At 35.1% G+C, this 16,613-nt stretch overlaps 1 protein-coding gene across 1 annotated transcript in view; it reads left to right on the plus strand.

The window, feature by feature from the left end:
* The window catches only part of SLC26A7 (solute carrier family 26 member 7), a 138,520-nt gene that overhangs the window by 106,854 nt on the left and 15,053 nt on the right, over positions 1 to 16,613 (plus strand). Inside the window, exons 14-15 of the mRNA XM_033203672.1 lie at positions 597 to 734; positions 3,848 to 3,896. Coding sequence (XP_033059563.1) covers positions 597 to 734; positions 3,848 to 3,896 — 187 coding nt within the window. The remainder of the gene's footprint in view (positions 1 to 596; positions 735 to 3,847; positions 3,897 to 16,613) is intronic.

The raw sequence follows: 16,613 nt of genomic DNA on the forward strand, positions 1-16,613 counted from the left end.
CTTCTTCCTTTCTGCATCGCTCACCACATCCTGGCAATCCAGTTCCTAGGCCTGCCCAAAGTAAAGTTATATTCCTACTACTACCTGTAGGTCTCTGTCTTCAAATTACAACTATTAATCACCTGTAAAGTATTTCAGCTGAAGGAAAGCTATGTCATTATGAGGTAAATAACTGATGGTTGACCCTTTAGGACACATTTTCATTAAAAAAAAGTACTGATGGTTAAGTAAATTAATTTTTAATTGATAGATTGAATAAAAGAAATACTTTTGAAAGGATAGGACTTCCTGGAACTCTTTGGATAGTCTAGGCTACTGCCTCCCGAAAAACCAGCTAGGAAGAATAAGGGCCACTTTCTGAAAAGCTGCCAACTTATCTTGCCATTATTAATGTTTCTTAGTAAACAGGAAATATGTATTTCCCCTAAGGAAGTGTGATAGTACATTAAGGCCTCTAAATACATTTTAGTAATCAAAATGTTAATTGAGAGATTGCTCATAAAACTGAGTGACATTTAGACCTGATTGTTTGTTGGCTATAATTCTCTATTATTTAATTCAGAATTCTAAATCTGTTTCTTTTTCTCCTCTAAAAGGAAAACCTGCAGCAGGTGAAAATTATCTCAATAAACAACCCGCTTGTTTTCCTGAATGCAAAAAAATTTTATACTGATTTAATGAACATAATCCAAGAGGAAAATGCCTGTAATCAGCCACTCGATGATACCAGCAAGGTAGGATCAGTGGTTTGATTAGAATGTCATACTACATGTAACCTTATATCATGACAATAAAACATATATCAAGTAAGTAATAATACATCACACAAGTATTTCGAGATCTCTCCCTTCAGCAAAACCTATGATTATTTGATTCTTTTAGTTGATTTTTAGGTAATCACTCTCTTGTTCATTCATTCATTTATTCAGCATATATTTAGTGGACATGTGTCACAGGTACTATAGCACTGAAAAGAATAAATAAGACAAATGATCTAATTTAATGGATCTCTTAACCAATCTCCAGAGGATTTTTTGTTTTTGTTTTTGTTTTTGTTTTTGTTTTGGACGGAGTCTTGCTCTGTCGCCCAGGCTGAGTTCAGTGGCGCCATCTAGGCTCACTGCAAGCTCCGCCTCCCGGGTTCACGCCATTCTCCTGCCTCAGCCTCCTGAATAGCTGGGACTACAGGCACCCGCCAGCAGGCCCAGCTAGTTTTTTTGTATTTTTAGTACAGACGGAGTTTCATGGTGTTAGCCAGGATGGTCTCAATCTCCTGACCTCATGATCCGCCTGCCTCGGCCTACCAAGTGCTGGGATTACAGGTGTGAGCCACTGCACCCGGCCGAAAGGATCTTTTTTTTTTTTTTTTTTTTATTTTTATTTTTATTTTTTTTGAGACGGAGTTTCGCTCTGTCGCCGAGGCTGGAGTGCAGTGGCCAGATCTCAGCTCACTGCAAGCTCCACCTCCCGGGTTTACGCCATTCTCCTGCCTCAGCCTCCCGAGTAGCTGGGACTACAGGCGCCTGCCACCTCGCCCGGCTAGTTTTTTGTATTTTTTAGTAGAGACGGGGTTTCACCGTGTTAGCCAGGATGGTCTCGATCTCCTGACCTCGTGATCCGCCCGTCTCGGCCTCCCAAAGTGCTGGGATTACAGGCTTGAGCCACCGCGCCCGGCCCAAGGATCTTTTTTTGAAACCAAAAAAAGGCATTAGAACTAACTCTAAACATGATGGAATATGATAAATGACTTCAGAGACGCATAAACTGTTGCAATCATTTTAATAATATTATTATAAAATTCCAGAATTATTTATCTCCATTTATGCTGTCAATTAACAGAGATACTGAATCAAATCTGCATCAGTATGATTTAATATAAATAAGCTATCTATTATCATTTGAATCCTTAAGCCCTCTGTAATGTTAGGAGTGTGGCCTTTGAGGCCAAGCTGCCTGGGTATGCCACTTACTACCTGTGGAATTTTGAGTTGCTGAATCTTTGTTCTTCAGTTTTCTCACATGTAATTGAGATGATTAAATGAGTCAATGAAGGCAAAGCATTTAGAATAGTGCTTGGCCTACTCAACACTGTAACATCTTAGTTAGCATTATTAGTTTGGTTGACTACTGTCTCCGTGAATCTTTTCTTGACTCCTCTAGAGCACAAGGATTGCTTCTTTTTCTTGTGTCCTTGAGCTACTTATTCCCAGTCATTTAGGTACATAGAAGATCTTGACCCTCCCATTTCTGATGTCTTAGGAGCTGTCCTGAACCACATTCTTGTCCCTTACAGCTTCACACTTCTGCCTTTGGGCCTTACCCTAATTTGTACCATAGAAGTCTTATATACAGGATCAGATATGTAATTTACAGGGGCCCAGTGCAAAATGAATATGTGAGGTCCCCTGTTCAACAATTATTAAGAATTTCAAGATGGTGATAGAATATCATTAAACCAGATTGGAGACCTTTCTAAGCGTGGGCCCCTTTTGGGAGGAAAACTGTGGAGGTAAAGTGCCCTTCTCATCACACTGTATCAAGGGTACCTACAATCAACATGATTTATCAACATGTTTATTCTACCTTGATCACCTGGATAAGGGAGTGTTTGCCAGGTTTCTCCACTGTAAAGTGACTCCCTTCTCTTTTATTCTGTGCTCTCCGGAAGAAAGTCACTGTGTGCAGCCCACACTTAAGAAACATGGCGTTATGATCCACCACCTTAAGGGTCGAATATCTACATAAATTATTTTGAAGTTATTTTTCACAGGAGATTTCACATGAAGTATTTTTAAGACGAGGGAAAGGAAACTCAAGTTCACTGAATCTCTCTCAGGGGCCAGTCCCTTTAGTCAGGCTAACTTAATCATCACCAGCCCTGAGATGTAAGTGGCATTACCTGAATGTTACATAAAAAGGGAGGTAGAAATCGAGAGAGATAAAATAACTTGATGGAAATTGTATAGCTGATAACTGTGAGTCAGGCTTACAATACATAAGCTGTGGCTATAAAGAAGAGAAAACAGAGGTTCTGTAGTCAGCCTTTAAGATAAAAACTCATCTTGTGAGAGAAGCAGTGTAATCTAGTGGTTGGGAACAAGAGGCTTGGAATTGGAAAGGCATGAACTTTGGTTCTAACCCATGCTCTTACTAGCTTTGTGACTTTGGTGAAGTTATTTAACCTTTTTAATCTTTGACTCTCTTATATAAAAAATAAAATTTGTCACTTCATACAATTTTTCTGAGGATTAAGTAATTAGTGTGAAGTCCTTGGCATACAGTGAGGACTGAAGAAATATCAACTGCTATCATCATGATTAACAAAAATAGCAATAGTACATTATTTGCGAAGTAGATAGCGCATGATCTCATTAGAGGCATCAATTATTGTCAGACAAGATTAACTGTAGGATATAGAGCTGGTTTTTTGTTTGTTTTTTAATCCAGCATTTTCATGTAGTGGTAATATATATGATCAGTGGTTCTCCCTCTTAAAATGCAATGTTAATAAAGATGATTTCTGATTGAATATGTTATTTTAAAAATGTGCAAATGTTTAATTTCTAATCCAAAATCAAAACAAACTTAGTCTTGCAGGAAATATTCTGAAGAAGACAGTCTTACTGATAACATAAATTATTTACTGAATTGATATATACTTAGAATTAATTATCATTTTATTATTTCAAAGTTTGTTTTATACATTATTCTGAAAAGAATGCTAGTGATAAATAATTTTGGAGACTACTTTTTTGTTATTCTTTCTAAATAAAAGAATGATGTGATTTTTTCAGACAGAAGTAAAATTTTATAACATTTTTGTTCTTAATGTTTGTTTTTATTTTAGTGTGAACAAAACACGTTGCTCAATTCCCTATCCAATGGCAACTGCAATGGTGAGTTAGCTTTAAGGAAAAAGAAAATCTAAGTGTTTGACTTGAATATAGACCAGAGAATAAAATCTTCCCCTTCTCCTCATCTGCCTCCCTCCTCTGTTCTTCTTCCTCTTTTCTCCTAATTTTCCTCTTCCCTCTACTCTCCTCTTCCCTTCTACTGGCTTTAGCTTAAGCTTATGTTACCAAATAAGCACTAATACTTTTATATGCAGAAAATAGATTTAGCCATTTGTCTCCTTCTCCCTTCTCTACTCTTTCTTTCTCCCTCCTCCTCTCCTGTCTTCTCCCTCTCCCCTTCACTTCTACTCTTCTTTCTCTTCCTCCTCTGTCTTCTTCTTTCTTCCTTTTTTTCTATTTTATCTGTCTCCTCTTTCTCTCTTCATTCTTTTCTTCCTTTTTCTCTTTACTTCTTCCTCTTCCCTATTCTCTCTTCAATCTCCTCCTCTTTTCTTCTTCCCTCCTCTCTCCTTTTCCCTCTCCTTCTTCTTCCTCCTCTCCCACCTCTTTTCCTTTTCTCTCCTCTTTCCTCTCCTTCTTCTTTTCATTTACTTAAATGTTTGACCCACAAATTGAAGTTCATGGCATTAGTGTAGTTTTAATATGGATGAGGATTTATCATGAAATATATCTTTGAATACATTTTGGATCTCCACCCAAAACAAACCAGCAATTTAAAGCTATTACATGTTCAGATTTACCTGCAAAATCAGGTGACAAGAACAAATGTTTTGATGGTGGATGCTTGTTAAATTACCAGGTCAAAGTTCTCTAGAAGTTTAATTATCTTTCTTTGCAAACTGATGAATTGATGTGACCGCTGTCTCAGTATAGAGAAAATTAAAAGATATACAAGAAAATATGGATGAGAAGTGTTGTGATATTATAACTAAATGATAACAAAAGAGTTGAAACAAATTTGTATATTTATCTTTTAATTTGATATTTACTAAGATTAAAGCCTCAGTGTAGTTAAATTATTCATAATTGTGACTTTTATTTAATATAAAAGGTTTTACAAAAATTTCTTATTTTTTTGTATCATGCAATATTTGCTTAGCCAATTCATTCTAAGTAGGTGGAAATAAAAGTGATTTTTATTGGAAGTCTTTGATAAATATCTAGTTGTATTATTTTTATTTTGAAATTTTGGAAATAATTTTAGTTACAAATGTGTTAGATTTTTAAAAAGTGTTACTAATGGAAGGACATCTATTACCTTAAACATATGCTTCAAAATAACTGTATTCTTTTTAGCATGGAGCTAAAGAAATAACATGATTTTTAAAAGAATGAAATAGCATTATACATTTTTCTGTTATTAGATCACAAGTTTGAAGAAATAGGTTGATGCTGAAAATTCAGGGTGAAAACTGGATTTTTTAACTTCTCTTTTTCTTAATAAGGGGAAGTCAATTATGAATCTATTTTTTAAATTTACTTTAAATACTTTTTATTTTATTGTAGATTCAGGGGAGACATGTGCAGGTTTTTATTACATTGGTATATTGATTAATACTGGGGTATGGCTTCTAGTGAATCTAGCACCCAAATAGTGAAAATAGTACCCAGTAGGTAGTTTTTCAACTTTCTCCTCATCTTCTATCCTCCCTACTTTTGGAGTTCCCAGTGTCTATTATTTCCATTTATATGTCCATGTGTACTTATTGCTTAACTTCCACTTATAAGTGAGAACATGTGGCATTTGATTTTCTATTTCTGAATTAATTCACTTAAAATAATGACCTCCAGCTCCATCCGTGTTGCTGCAAAAGACATAATTTCATTCTTTTCTATGGCTGTGTAATATTCCATGGTGTATATATAGTACATTTTCTTTATCCAGTCCACTTAGGTTGATTCTATGACTTTTCTATTGTGAATAGTACTGTGATAAACATAAGACTACAGGAGTTTCTTTTTTTTTTTTTTTGATAAAATGATTTCTTTTCCTTTGGGTAGATACCCAGTAGTGGGATTGCTAGGTTGAATGGTAGTTCTCTTTTTAGTTCTTTGAGAAATCTCCATACTGTTTTCCATGGTGGAGGGCAGGGTTTGAACTAATTTACATTCCCACCCACAGTGTGTAAGCATATCCTTTTCTCCATATACTTACCAACATCTGTTAGTGTTTGACTTTCTAATAATAGCCTTTCTGACAGGTGTGAGATGGTATCTCATTTGATTTTGATTTGTATTTCTCTGATGATTAATTATGTTGAGCATTTTTTCATGTTTGGTGGTCGCATGTATGTCTTCTTTTGAGAAGCATCTGTTCATGTCCTTTGCTCAGTTTTTAATGGGGTTATTTTCTCTTTCTCACTGGAGTTCAAATTCCTTATAGATTCTAAATATTAGTCCTTTGTTGGATGCATAGTTTGCATATATCTTTTCCCATTCTCTAGGTTGTCTGTTTAATCTGTTGGTTGTTTCTTTTGCTGTGCAGAAGGCCTCTAGTTTAACCTAAGCCCCATTTGTCTACTTTTGGTTTTGTTGCATTTGCCTTGAGATCATAGTCATAAATCTTTTGCTTACAGCAATGTCCAGAAGAGTTTTTCCTAGGTTTTCTTCTAGAATTTTTATAGTTTCAGGTCTTATATTTAAGTCGTTAATCTATCTTGAGTTAATTTTTGTATATGGTGGAAGTAGGGGTCCAGTTTCATTTGCCTGCATGTGGCTAGCCAGTTTTCCCAGAACCATTTTTGAATGAGGAATCCTTTCTTCATCTTTAATATTTGTTGATATTGTTGAAGACCAATAGGTTATAGGTATGTGGATTTATTTCTGGATTCTCTATTCTGTTCCATTGATCTATGTATCTGTTTTTGTACCAGTACCATGCTTTTTTGGTTACTATACCTTGTAGTATAGTTTGAAGTTGGATAATGTGAAGTTTCCAGCTTTGTTCTTTTTCCTTTAAGAAAATTTTGAATTATTTTAGCTCCATTTTGGTTCCATATGAAGTTTTGAATTATTTTTTCTATTTCTGTGAAAAATGATATGTGTTAGGAATTGCATTGGATCTGTAGATTGTTTCAAGTAGTAGTAATTTTAATGACATGGATTCTTCATTTCCATGACCATGGGATATTTCTCCACTTGTTTGTGCCATCTGCAATTTCTTTCATCAGTGTTTCATAGTTCTACTCGTAGAGGCCTTTCACGTCCTTGTTTAAATGTATTCCTAGGTATTTTTTTTTTTTTTTTTTTGTGGAAGTTGTGAATGGGATTGAGTTCTGGATTTGGTCTTTCAGCTTTGTTGGTGTACATAAATGCAACAGCTTTTGTGCATTAATTTTGTATCCTGAAACTTTACTGAATCATTCATTAGTTCCAGAAATCTTTGGGCAGAGTCTTTAGAGTTTTCTAGGTATAGAATTGTATCATTTGTAAAGACAGATAGTTTGACTTCTTCTTTTCCTATTTGGATATTTTTTATTTCTTTCTCATGCCTGATTTCTCTGGCTAGCACTTCCAGTATTTTGTTGAATAGGCATGGTGAGAGTGGGCATCCTTGTCTTGTTCCAGTTCTAAAGGGGAATACTATCAGTCTTGGCTCATTCAATAGACATAGACTGCTTTTATTATTTTGATGTATTTTCCTTTGATACCTAATTTGTTGAGGGTTTGTGTCATGAGGGGATGTTGCATTTTATTGAATACTTTTTTCTGAATTTATTAAGATAATCATATTGTTTTTCTTTTTAATTCTGTTTACGTGGTGAACCACATTTATTGATTTACAAATGTTGAACCATCCTTATGTCCCTGGAATAAAACCCACTTGATCACAATGAATTTTTGTTTCTGATGTGCTGCTGCATTCACTTTGCTACTATTTTGTTGAAAATTTTTGTGTCTTTGTTCTTCAGGGATATTGGACTTTAGTACTACTTTTTTATTGTGTCCTTACCAGATTTTGGCATCAGGATGACACTGGTTTCAAAGAATGAGTTAGAGAGGACTCTCTCTTCCTCAATTTTTTGGAATAGCTTCAATGAGCTTGGCACCAGTTCTTCATTGTATGTCTGGTAGAATTCGCCTGTGAATCCATCTGGTTCTGGACTTCTTTTTGGTTGGTAGACTTTTTTTTATTACTGAATAAATCTCATAATTATTTATTGGTCTGATTAGGATTTCAATGTCTTCCTGGTTCAGTCTTGGGAGGTTGTATGTTTCCAGGAATTTATCCATTTCCTCTTTGTTTTCTAGTTTGTGTGCATAGAGATGGTCACAGTAGTCTCTGAGGATCTTTTGGATTTCTGTGCTGTCAGTTGTGATGTCACCTTTACCATTTTTCATTGTGCTTATTTGAATCTTCTCTCTTTTTTTCTTTTGGTTTATCTAGCTAATAGTCTATCAATTTTGTTTAGCCTTTCAAAGAACGATTGTTTCATTTCTCCTTGGTATTTTTTTTTGTCTCAATTTCATTTAGTTTTATTCTCATTTTTGTTATTTCTTTTCATCTACTAGCTTTGGGTTTGATTTGTTCTTATTTGTCTAGTTCCTTTGGATATGATATTAGGTTGTTAATTTGAGATCTTCCTATCTTTCTGACGTAGACACTTAATGCTATAAACTGTCCTCTTAACACCGTGTTTTTTTTTGTTTGTTTGTTTGTTTTTGCTGTATCTTTGAAGTTTTGGTATGTTGTATCTCTATACTGATTTGTTTCAAAAATACTTTTTATTTCTACCTCAATTTCATTGTTTATTCAAAAGCCATTCAGGAGCAAGTTGCTTAGTTTCCATGTACTTGTGTGATTTTGAGAATTCCTCTTAGTATTGATTTATACTTTTATCCCACTGTATTCCAAAAAGATGCTTCATATGATTTGAATTTTTTTTGAATTTATTTAGATTTGCTTTATGATCAAGCATGTGGTCAATTTTACAGAATGTTCCATTTGCAGATGAGAAAAATGTATATTCTGTGCTTATTATGTGAAGTGTTCTGTAGTTGTCTATTAGGTCTATCCAGTCAAGAATCCAATTTAAATCCAGAGTTCTTTTGTTAGTTTTCTGCCTCAGTGATCCTTCTAGTGCTGCCAGTGGGATATTGAAGTCCCCCACTATTATAATTTGGCCACTCTCCCTTTTCTTAGGTCTAGTCATATTCATTTTATAAATCTGGGTGCTTCAGTGTTTGATACATATATATTTAGGGATAGTTAAATCTTCTTGTTGAATTGAAACCTTTAATCATTATATAAGGCCTTCTTTGTCTTTCTTTCTTTTTTTTTTTTTTTTTTCCTTTGTTGGTTTAAAGTCTGTTTTATTTGATACAAGAACAGAAACTCCTGTTCTTTTATGTTTTCCAATTGTGAGATAGATCTTTCTCCCCTCCCCTTACTTTGAGCCTGTGAGTGTCATTACACATAAAATGAGTCTATGGAGGAAGCAGATGGTCGGGTCTTTAACAAAAAATCCATTTTGCCAAGCCATATCTTTTAAGCGGAGCATATATACCTTTTATATTCAAGGTTAATATTGGTATGTGAGGTTTTGTTCCTGTCATAATGTTGTTACCTAGTTGCTTTGTAGTCTCAAATGTGTAATTGCTTTATAAAATTTGTGAACTTTGTACAAAATATGCTTTCATGGTAGCAAGTATTGTCCTTTCATTTTCATGTTTAGAACTCTTTTGAACATTTCTTGTAGGGCTAGTCTGGTTGTCTTTAGCATTTCCTTGTTTGAGAAAGACTATTTCTGCTTCTTTTATGAAGCTTAGTTTGATAGAATATAAAATTCTTGGTTGGCCTTTTTTTTTCTTCAAGAAGGTTAAAAATAGACCTCCAACCTCTTCTGACTTATAATATTTCTGCTGAGACATCTATTGTTAGTGTAATGGGATTTCCTTTGTAGGTAATTTAGCCCTTTTTTCTAGCTGTCTTTAATTTTTTTTTTTTTCTTCATGTTGGCCTTGGGCAGTTTGATGACTCTGCTTCAGTGATGTCTTCTACAGTATCTCACATGTGTTTTCTGAATTTCTTGTATCTGGATAATTACCTTACCTGCAAGATAAAAGCCATTTCTCTGAACTATTTGCTAAAATATGTTTTTCAAATTGCTTACTTTTCCTTCTCTCTCAGGAATGCCTATAAGTTACAGGTTTAGTTGTATTACATAATTTCAAATTTCTTAAAGGCTTTGTTTGATATTTAAAGTACCTTTTTCTTTATTTTACTGTCAGGGTTAATTTGAAAGACTAGTCTTCAAGGTCTAAAATTATTTTTTCTAGTATATTATTAAAACTTTCAAATGTGTTTTGAAATTCCTTTAGTGAGTTGTTTAATTCTAGGTGCTCTATTTGGCTTTTATAAAAATATAGCTATCTTTCAAATCCTGAATTGTTTTCCAGTTTCTTTGTGCGGGTTTTCAACTTTCTTCTGGTTCTCACTGAGTTTCTTTTGAGTCTACATTTTGAATTCTTTACCTGTCATTTTGGACTTTTCCTTTTGGTTAGAATCAATTGCTAGAAAGCTAGTTTGATCCTTTGGAGGTTTCAAGACACTCTGTCTTTTTGTACTGCAGTAGTTCTTTCACTGATTCCTTCTCATCTGAAGGAACTCTTGCTTATTTTTGAATTTTATATAGTTTGGATGGGACTTTTACATTTTTCATTCTTTTTTCCCTTGAGGGTATACTGCAGTGTATGTTTTTTACAATCCTTTGTCTTCATTTCTGGGTGCTTTCAGGGCAAGGTTCTGCATGAGTTCCTTGTTTGTGGACAGCTTCTATGCACTGGCTTTCTCAGATGCCGCCTATTGTAGTGGTATATTGAATGTAAGAGCCAAAACAGTATCTTCTGCAGGGCTGAGGGTGCAGAGGTCTCAAGTAGCTTTTCTCCTGCACTAGCACTATGTCCTTCTGGCAGCAGGTTTTTATTTTGTGGGGCAGTTCAGAGCTGGCTCACTCTCCAGGAGGCTGAGGAGTGGAAGTACTCATTCTCATGGGAGGATGGCAAGGGGAGATCATGTTGGGCTATGAGTAGGTCTCCAGGGAAAGGGCAGTGGGGCGAGCACCGGATTCTAATGCTGAGCTGGCAGGAATGCAATTTACCTCTCTATCGCACCCCTGCCATGGGGCTCATGACCTTCAGTTTATATAAACTTTGTCCTTTGGCTCATGGCTGCAAAGTGGCTGCAGACTGTGGATAAAGCCCTCTGTCCACTCCCACTAAAACCAACTCAGGGCAGAGCCACCTTCCCCAGTCCAGAGCAGACAACTCTGTAGGTTATGTCCTCCATTGCAGGGCTGCTGCTGTTCTGTATAGGAAGGAGAAGTTGGTCCCTGCTCATTGTGCAATCCCAGGCAGGGTGGATTCACTTTCAATGGTGGTGGAGCTGCCATGAGAAGCACTTTCTCCAAGTGCTTTCCTTCACACATACCAGCCCCCAGCAGGGAGAACCTCTTCTGGGTCTGCAATAGTGGATGAGGGGAGTGGGAGATGATCACCTCTCCATGTCTGTTCCTGGCTGCTGGTGCTGCCCCCCTTCAGTGATTGGTACCACATCTATGCTTCCTTTGTCCCAAGGGGGGCTTTGGTGAGCTGAGTGCCCACCCATAGAAGTGGCTGAAGGTTAGATCTCTAGGGGTCTGAAAGCTCCCCTGGGACCCACTGGTCCTCTGCACCTGCCAAAGTCAGAGGTGGTTGTAGAAGATGTTTGTGGGCAATCTGGTGGTACAGCGACTCAATGACACTGAATCTTCTGGCAGGGAAGAAGTCCACCATGGGTGCACAAATTAGTATGCTGCCATCTTAGCTTAGATCTGAGGAGAGTGAGGGCACACATGTGTGAGCTGGTCACCTGTTTCTTTGACCCTGAGAAGTTCTCAAGTTGCCACCAACAGCATTACACAGTCACAAGAGCAGAAGGACTCCCTAAGAGTTTGGTAGTCTGCAGATTGTCACAGAGGTGAGGGGAACAGAGAAGCACCCCCACCTATATTTTCTATGGAATTCTGAGTTCCTCGGCTGCCAACCTCTCGGATTTTGCTGCTTTTTTGTATGCAACCCTGCTTCTTCTATTGGGATTTCTGACAGTTCCTGGCTCTCTTTCCTCAATATTCCATTCAGAACACGCCCATTAACCAACAACTTTGACCTAGTTTCTGAAGAGAACTGGTATCTGATGTCCCTATTCAGCCATCTTGAAAAAAATAAATTATGAATATTTTTAAAAAGCAAGAATGGCATGGTTACTGCCTTATTTCTCAAGTCTTAACTATTTTTCTTTTCCCATTGACTGTCTCTTTCATTTAACATTATTTCCCAAATAATTTGGTATTTGTTTCTATTATGGCTTTATCACTAGGCACAAAAACTTAATAGATGGTCAAATAAGGGAGGGAGAGCAGGAAAAATGAAGGCAAAATCACTGAAGTCCAAATCATTACCTAAATACTTGTTAGGATTATATAGGGTCATATGGTATATAAAATTAGCATCACTTCTTGGTAAGAGAGAAAAAGAAACAAGAAAGAAATGAAATATATAATCATACTATAATATAATTATATTTTATATATAATGTATAATTATATATTTATATAAATAATATATGTTATATATTATATAAAGTATATATAAATAGGCTCAGGAAGGAGAATGGCGTGAACTCGGGAGGCAGAGCTTGCAGTAAGCCAAGATCGCGCCACTGCATTCCAGCCTGGGTGACAGAGCGAGACTCCATCTCAAAAAAAAAAAAAAATCAAATCTTAGAAATGAATTTAAATAAAAATATATAGACCCACACAGGATGAAGGTGTAGAACTTTATTATGAGACATTAAAAATACCTGTAGCAAGTAAATATTCATAAATAAATGGAGGGAAACACAATGCCCATTGATTAGAATACTTGATATCAAAAAGCATAATTTCTAAAATTGATCTATAAATTTAGATTTAATATCAAGTAAAGTTTCAATATAATATTTTAATGGCTTTTTACAAGCTTATTTACATTTTTAAATAAAAACGCAAATGGCCAAGAATAGTTAAGACACTTGAAGAATATGAACAAATGAAGGGTATGTCCTCTTAGTATTGAGATGTATTATAAAGCTCTAATAATCACTGCAGTATAGTATTGGATCACAAATAAATAGGTCAATATGACAGAGTAGAGAGCTCAGAGGGGGAAAAGTATTGCTGTTTTATTTATGACAAAAATGGCACTATAGAGCACTGGGAAAGGACGGTCTTGTTGATAAATAATGCAGAGACAATTATGTATCTATATGAATGAAATTAGGCCCCTAATCCACACCATACCACACATATGTATGAGTTAGATCAATCTGAATATAGTAGACAAAATGTAAACTTAGAAGAGCATATAGGAAAATATCTTAAAAGAACTTGGAATAAGTAAATTATCTTAAAACAAGAAATATAAAGCATTAAGCATAAAGAAAATGATTATTAAACTTCACTATATTATTTTTAAGAACTTTTGTTTACCAGAAAGCACTATATAAAACATGAAAAAATAAGTCAGAGTGGAAGAAGATAACTGTAACTTATAAAATGCAGAAAGGACTGCTTTCTACTACAAATCGACGAGTAAAAAAAGGCAGATGACTCAATAGAAAAATGAGCAAAAGACATGAACAGGCATTTCACGAAAAGGGACATTTTTTAAGTTACCAAAATACATACATATGAGAATATACTTGACTTCACTATTATTATTCACAGCTATTGTTGGGGAAATGCAAATTAAATAACACTATATGTATGATATTGGTCAAAATAGAAAAATCTGACAATACCAAGGATTGGTGAGGATACAGGGCAACAAGAAGTCTCCTACAATGTTGGTGGTAGTATAAACTCTTACAAGTTGAGTATCACTCATCTGAAATGTTTATGACCGGAAGTGTTTTAGGTTTTGAATTTCTTTGGATTTTGGAATACTTACTTATGCATTATAAGGTATCTTGGGAGTGAGACTCAACTCCAAACACGAAATTAATTTATGTTTTATGTACACCCCATACACATAGTCTGAAGGTAATTTTATACAATATTTTAAATAATTTTGTGCATAAAACAAAGTTTGTGTGCATTTAACCATCAGAAAGCAAATGATGTGGACAATCCATCTCCAGTTGTTTGGCATTACCATCACTCCTGACTGAATTTATATGCTACCAATAAGCAATCATTTTCTTACATTTATCCACATGTAAGTACTGAACAGTAACAATTATGACATGCCATTAAGATAGTAAAATGATGTGTTCAAGGTAATATAATGTCATGTTGACATTGAGAAAGTTTGGATTTTGGAGCATTTCAGATTTTGCATTTTCAGATTACCATCTGTGCATCCACCTTGGAAAATGGTTTGGTAATGTCTTATAAAGTTGAAGATACACATATCCTGTGATCAGCAATTCTGCTCTTAGTTGTACACCCTGAAGAAATGATAATTTATGTGCAGCAAAGTATACAAACAAGAATATTCATGACAATATTGTTTGTAACTATCCAAACGTGGAAATAACTCAGGTGTCCAACTAAAGCAGCAGGTGCATATAAATTGTGACATAAGTTATACAATTGAGTTTTTACTTAATATATTTGTTATATGTTATACTCACATAATAATGAAAATTATATACATCTTATAAGCAATGTTGGGGAAAAAAGTAAGACAAATGAAAACATATTGTAAGGTTCTAATTTCATTCATATAAACTTAGATGAATAAAAAGCTGAATTATATTAGTTTTTGCACTTCTAAACACAATTTAGAAAATAATCTCTTAATATTTGTATCTGGAAAAGTATACAAGATTTTTCATAAAATTGTTTATTAATCCCCCAAAACTGGAAATAAGCAAAACACCCATTAGCAATACAATGGACAGTCAATATATAGAATGTTTTTGTAAGAAGATAAAATATACATTAAAATATCAATTGAATTACAGCATATAATATGTTGTAAATCAATATACAACATAATAAAATAGAATATAAATATATGAATGAACTGCATGGACCCACATTAACATGGATGCATCTCAGATGTCAGCTTTTCTGGTCTTTTCTAGTTTATTGTGTCAAATTTACTTTTACCTGCCTTGTGCTCTCGGAGAACACTTATGTAATACTAGAATAATACTTATTTAACTTGAGTGCCTTACTCTCTGAACTGAAAAATTTTTAGGGGAGTTTCTTACTTCTGCATCCTGACCAGGCCCACTTTGCACAGAACAGTAGCTGATGGGCATGATCACCTTTGCTGGGTCTTCGTGAAACTCTTTGGTACCCAGTGGCCCTTTGATATTTATCAGACATAGTTGATCAGAACACTTCTTCTGACATCCTCCTTCTCTCCCCTCCAAAGTTTCCTCGGTCCTCTTATCTCTCTCTCTTGTTCAAGTAGTGCCCTGCTCTACTCCCCTATGCTTTAAATGCTGAGGTTATGTGTACTGTGCTTATTTTTTATTTCACATCTTAATTTCATCCCTAAAACCTATAACTTGGTTTCATTACCTTTCATTTTCACTTCTGTGACTCTGATTCTGTCCTTAATTATGTTAGAAATGAATTAGTATTATTTTCATATTGTTTTTTATCTTCTGCTATGAGATAGCCTTTGTTGTATTCTATAGATAGAAAATACCCAGTATGTATGCGCATACTAGACAGAATAACAGATCAGGGCATTTTTTTTTTCTATGAGCCAAAGTAGCCTCAGAACCCTCTCAACATGTTATTGTAAAAAGCTACTACAAATGGAGTTGACATGCAGCTGAGATCTAATTGCCATTCCAGCTTGTTTCATTCTGTGATGTAATGATAGATTAATGTTAAATCACCTCTACTTTAAAAAATCCCTCCTGTTCTTAATAAATTATAATGGTTTCCTTCTGAGGATCAAGTGTGGCACCTGAAAGCTTCCTTATCCTTCCAAATTGCTTCCCTTCTTATCACACATTGTACAAGTTCTCCATCCCAGCCAGACAAATCCATTTACGGCTCCAGCATCTAACTTAATCATCTCTGGGTCTAAGCTTTTATTTGGATTCTCATAACTAGAACCATCTCCTTTTCTTCCAATCCAAATGTTACACTTTTTCTGAGGTTTAATAGGGAAGTAAAATATATTGAAGGGACACACTTCCTTTCAATCTTGTTAGGGAGAAAAAAGTCAACTAGATCCATATAGAAGAATACTCAGTCAAGTGCAGACTGGAATTCAGTATCTTCACCTATAAAGTGGAATTCAATAGTAATAGTGAAACACAGAAATTACCACATGATTTAATCCATCACATATTACCTGTATGGTTATAGAGTCATTTTCCTCCTAACTAGATTTTAAGGTAAATAATGCATTTTTAATTTCCATTGTATTATCCTTCATTGTCCAATGAACAAAATATTTGTATAGCAATTCACAGGGCATTATTCTCAATAACTAAAATAGGTAATAGGCAAATGCTCTACTCTTCATTTTAAAATAATTACCAGAACACTCTTCATTTTACTGATGACGTTGAGGCCCATAGGGGAGATGTAACTTGCTCTGGATCATGCAGCTAGTTAGGGGTAGAGGCAGGACTTAAGTCCCAGTTGAAAGTAGGCTATATACATGAAAGGGTACTTAAAATTGAGATTCAAGAAGACTGGTCTAAATGCAGCCTGCATGGAGGGAAGCAAGAATGATAGGGCGATAATAATCTAGAGAAGAGGAGTG

Source organism: Trachypithecus francoisi, unplaced genomic scaffold (genome assembly GCF_009764315.1).
Source record: "Trachypithecus francoisi isolate TF-2019V2 unplaced genomic scaffold, Tfra_2.0 Lachesis_group7, whole genome shotgun sequence".
In the NCBI taxonomy this organism is placed as follows: Eukaryota; Metazoa; Chordata; class Mammalia; order Primates; family Cercopithecidae; genus Trachypithecus; species Trachypithecus francoisi.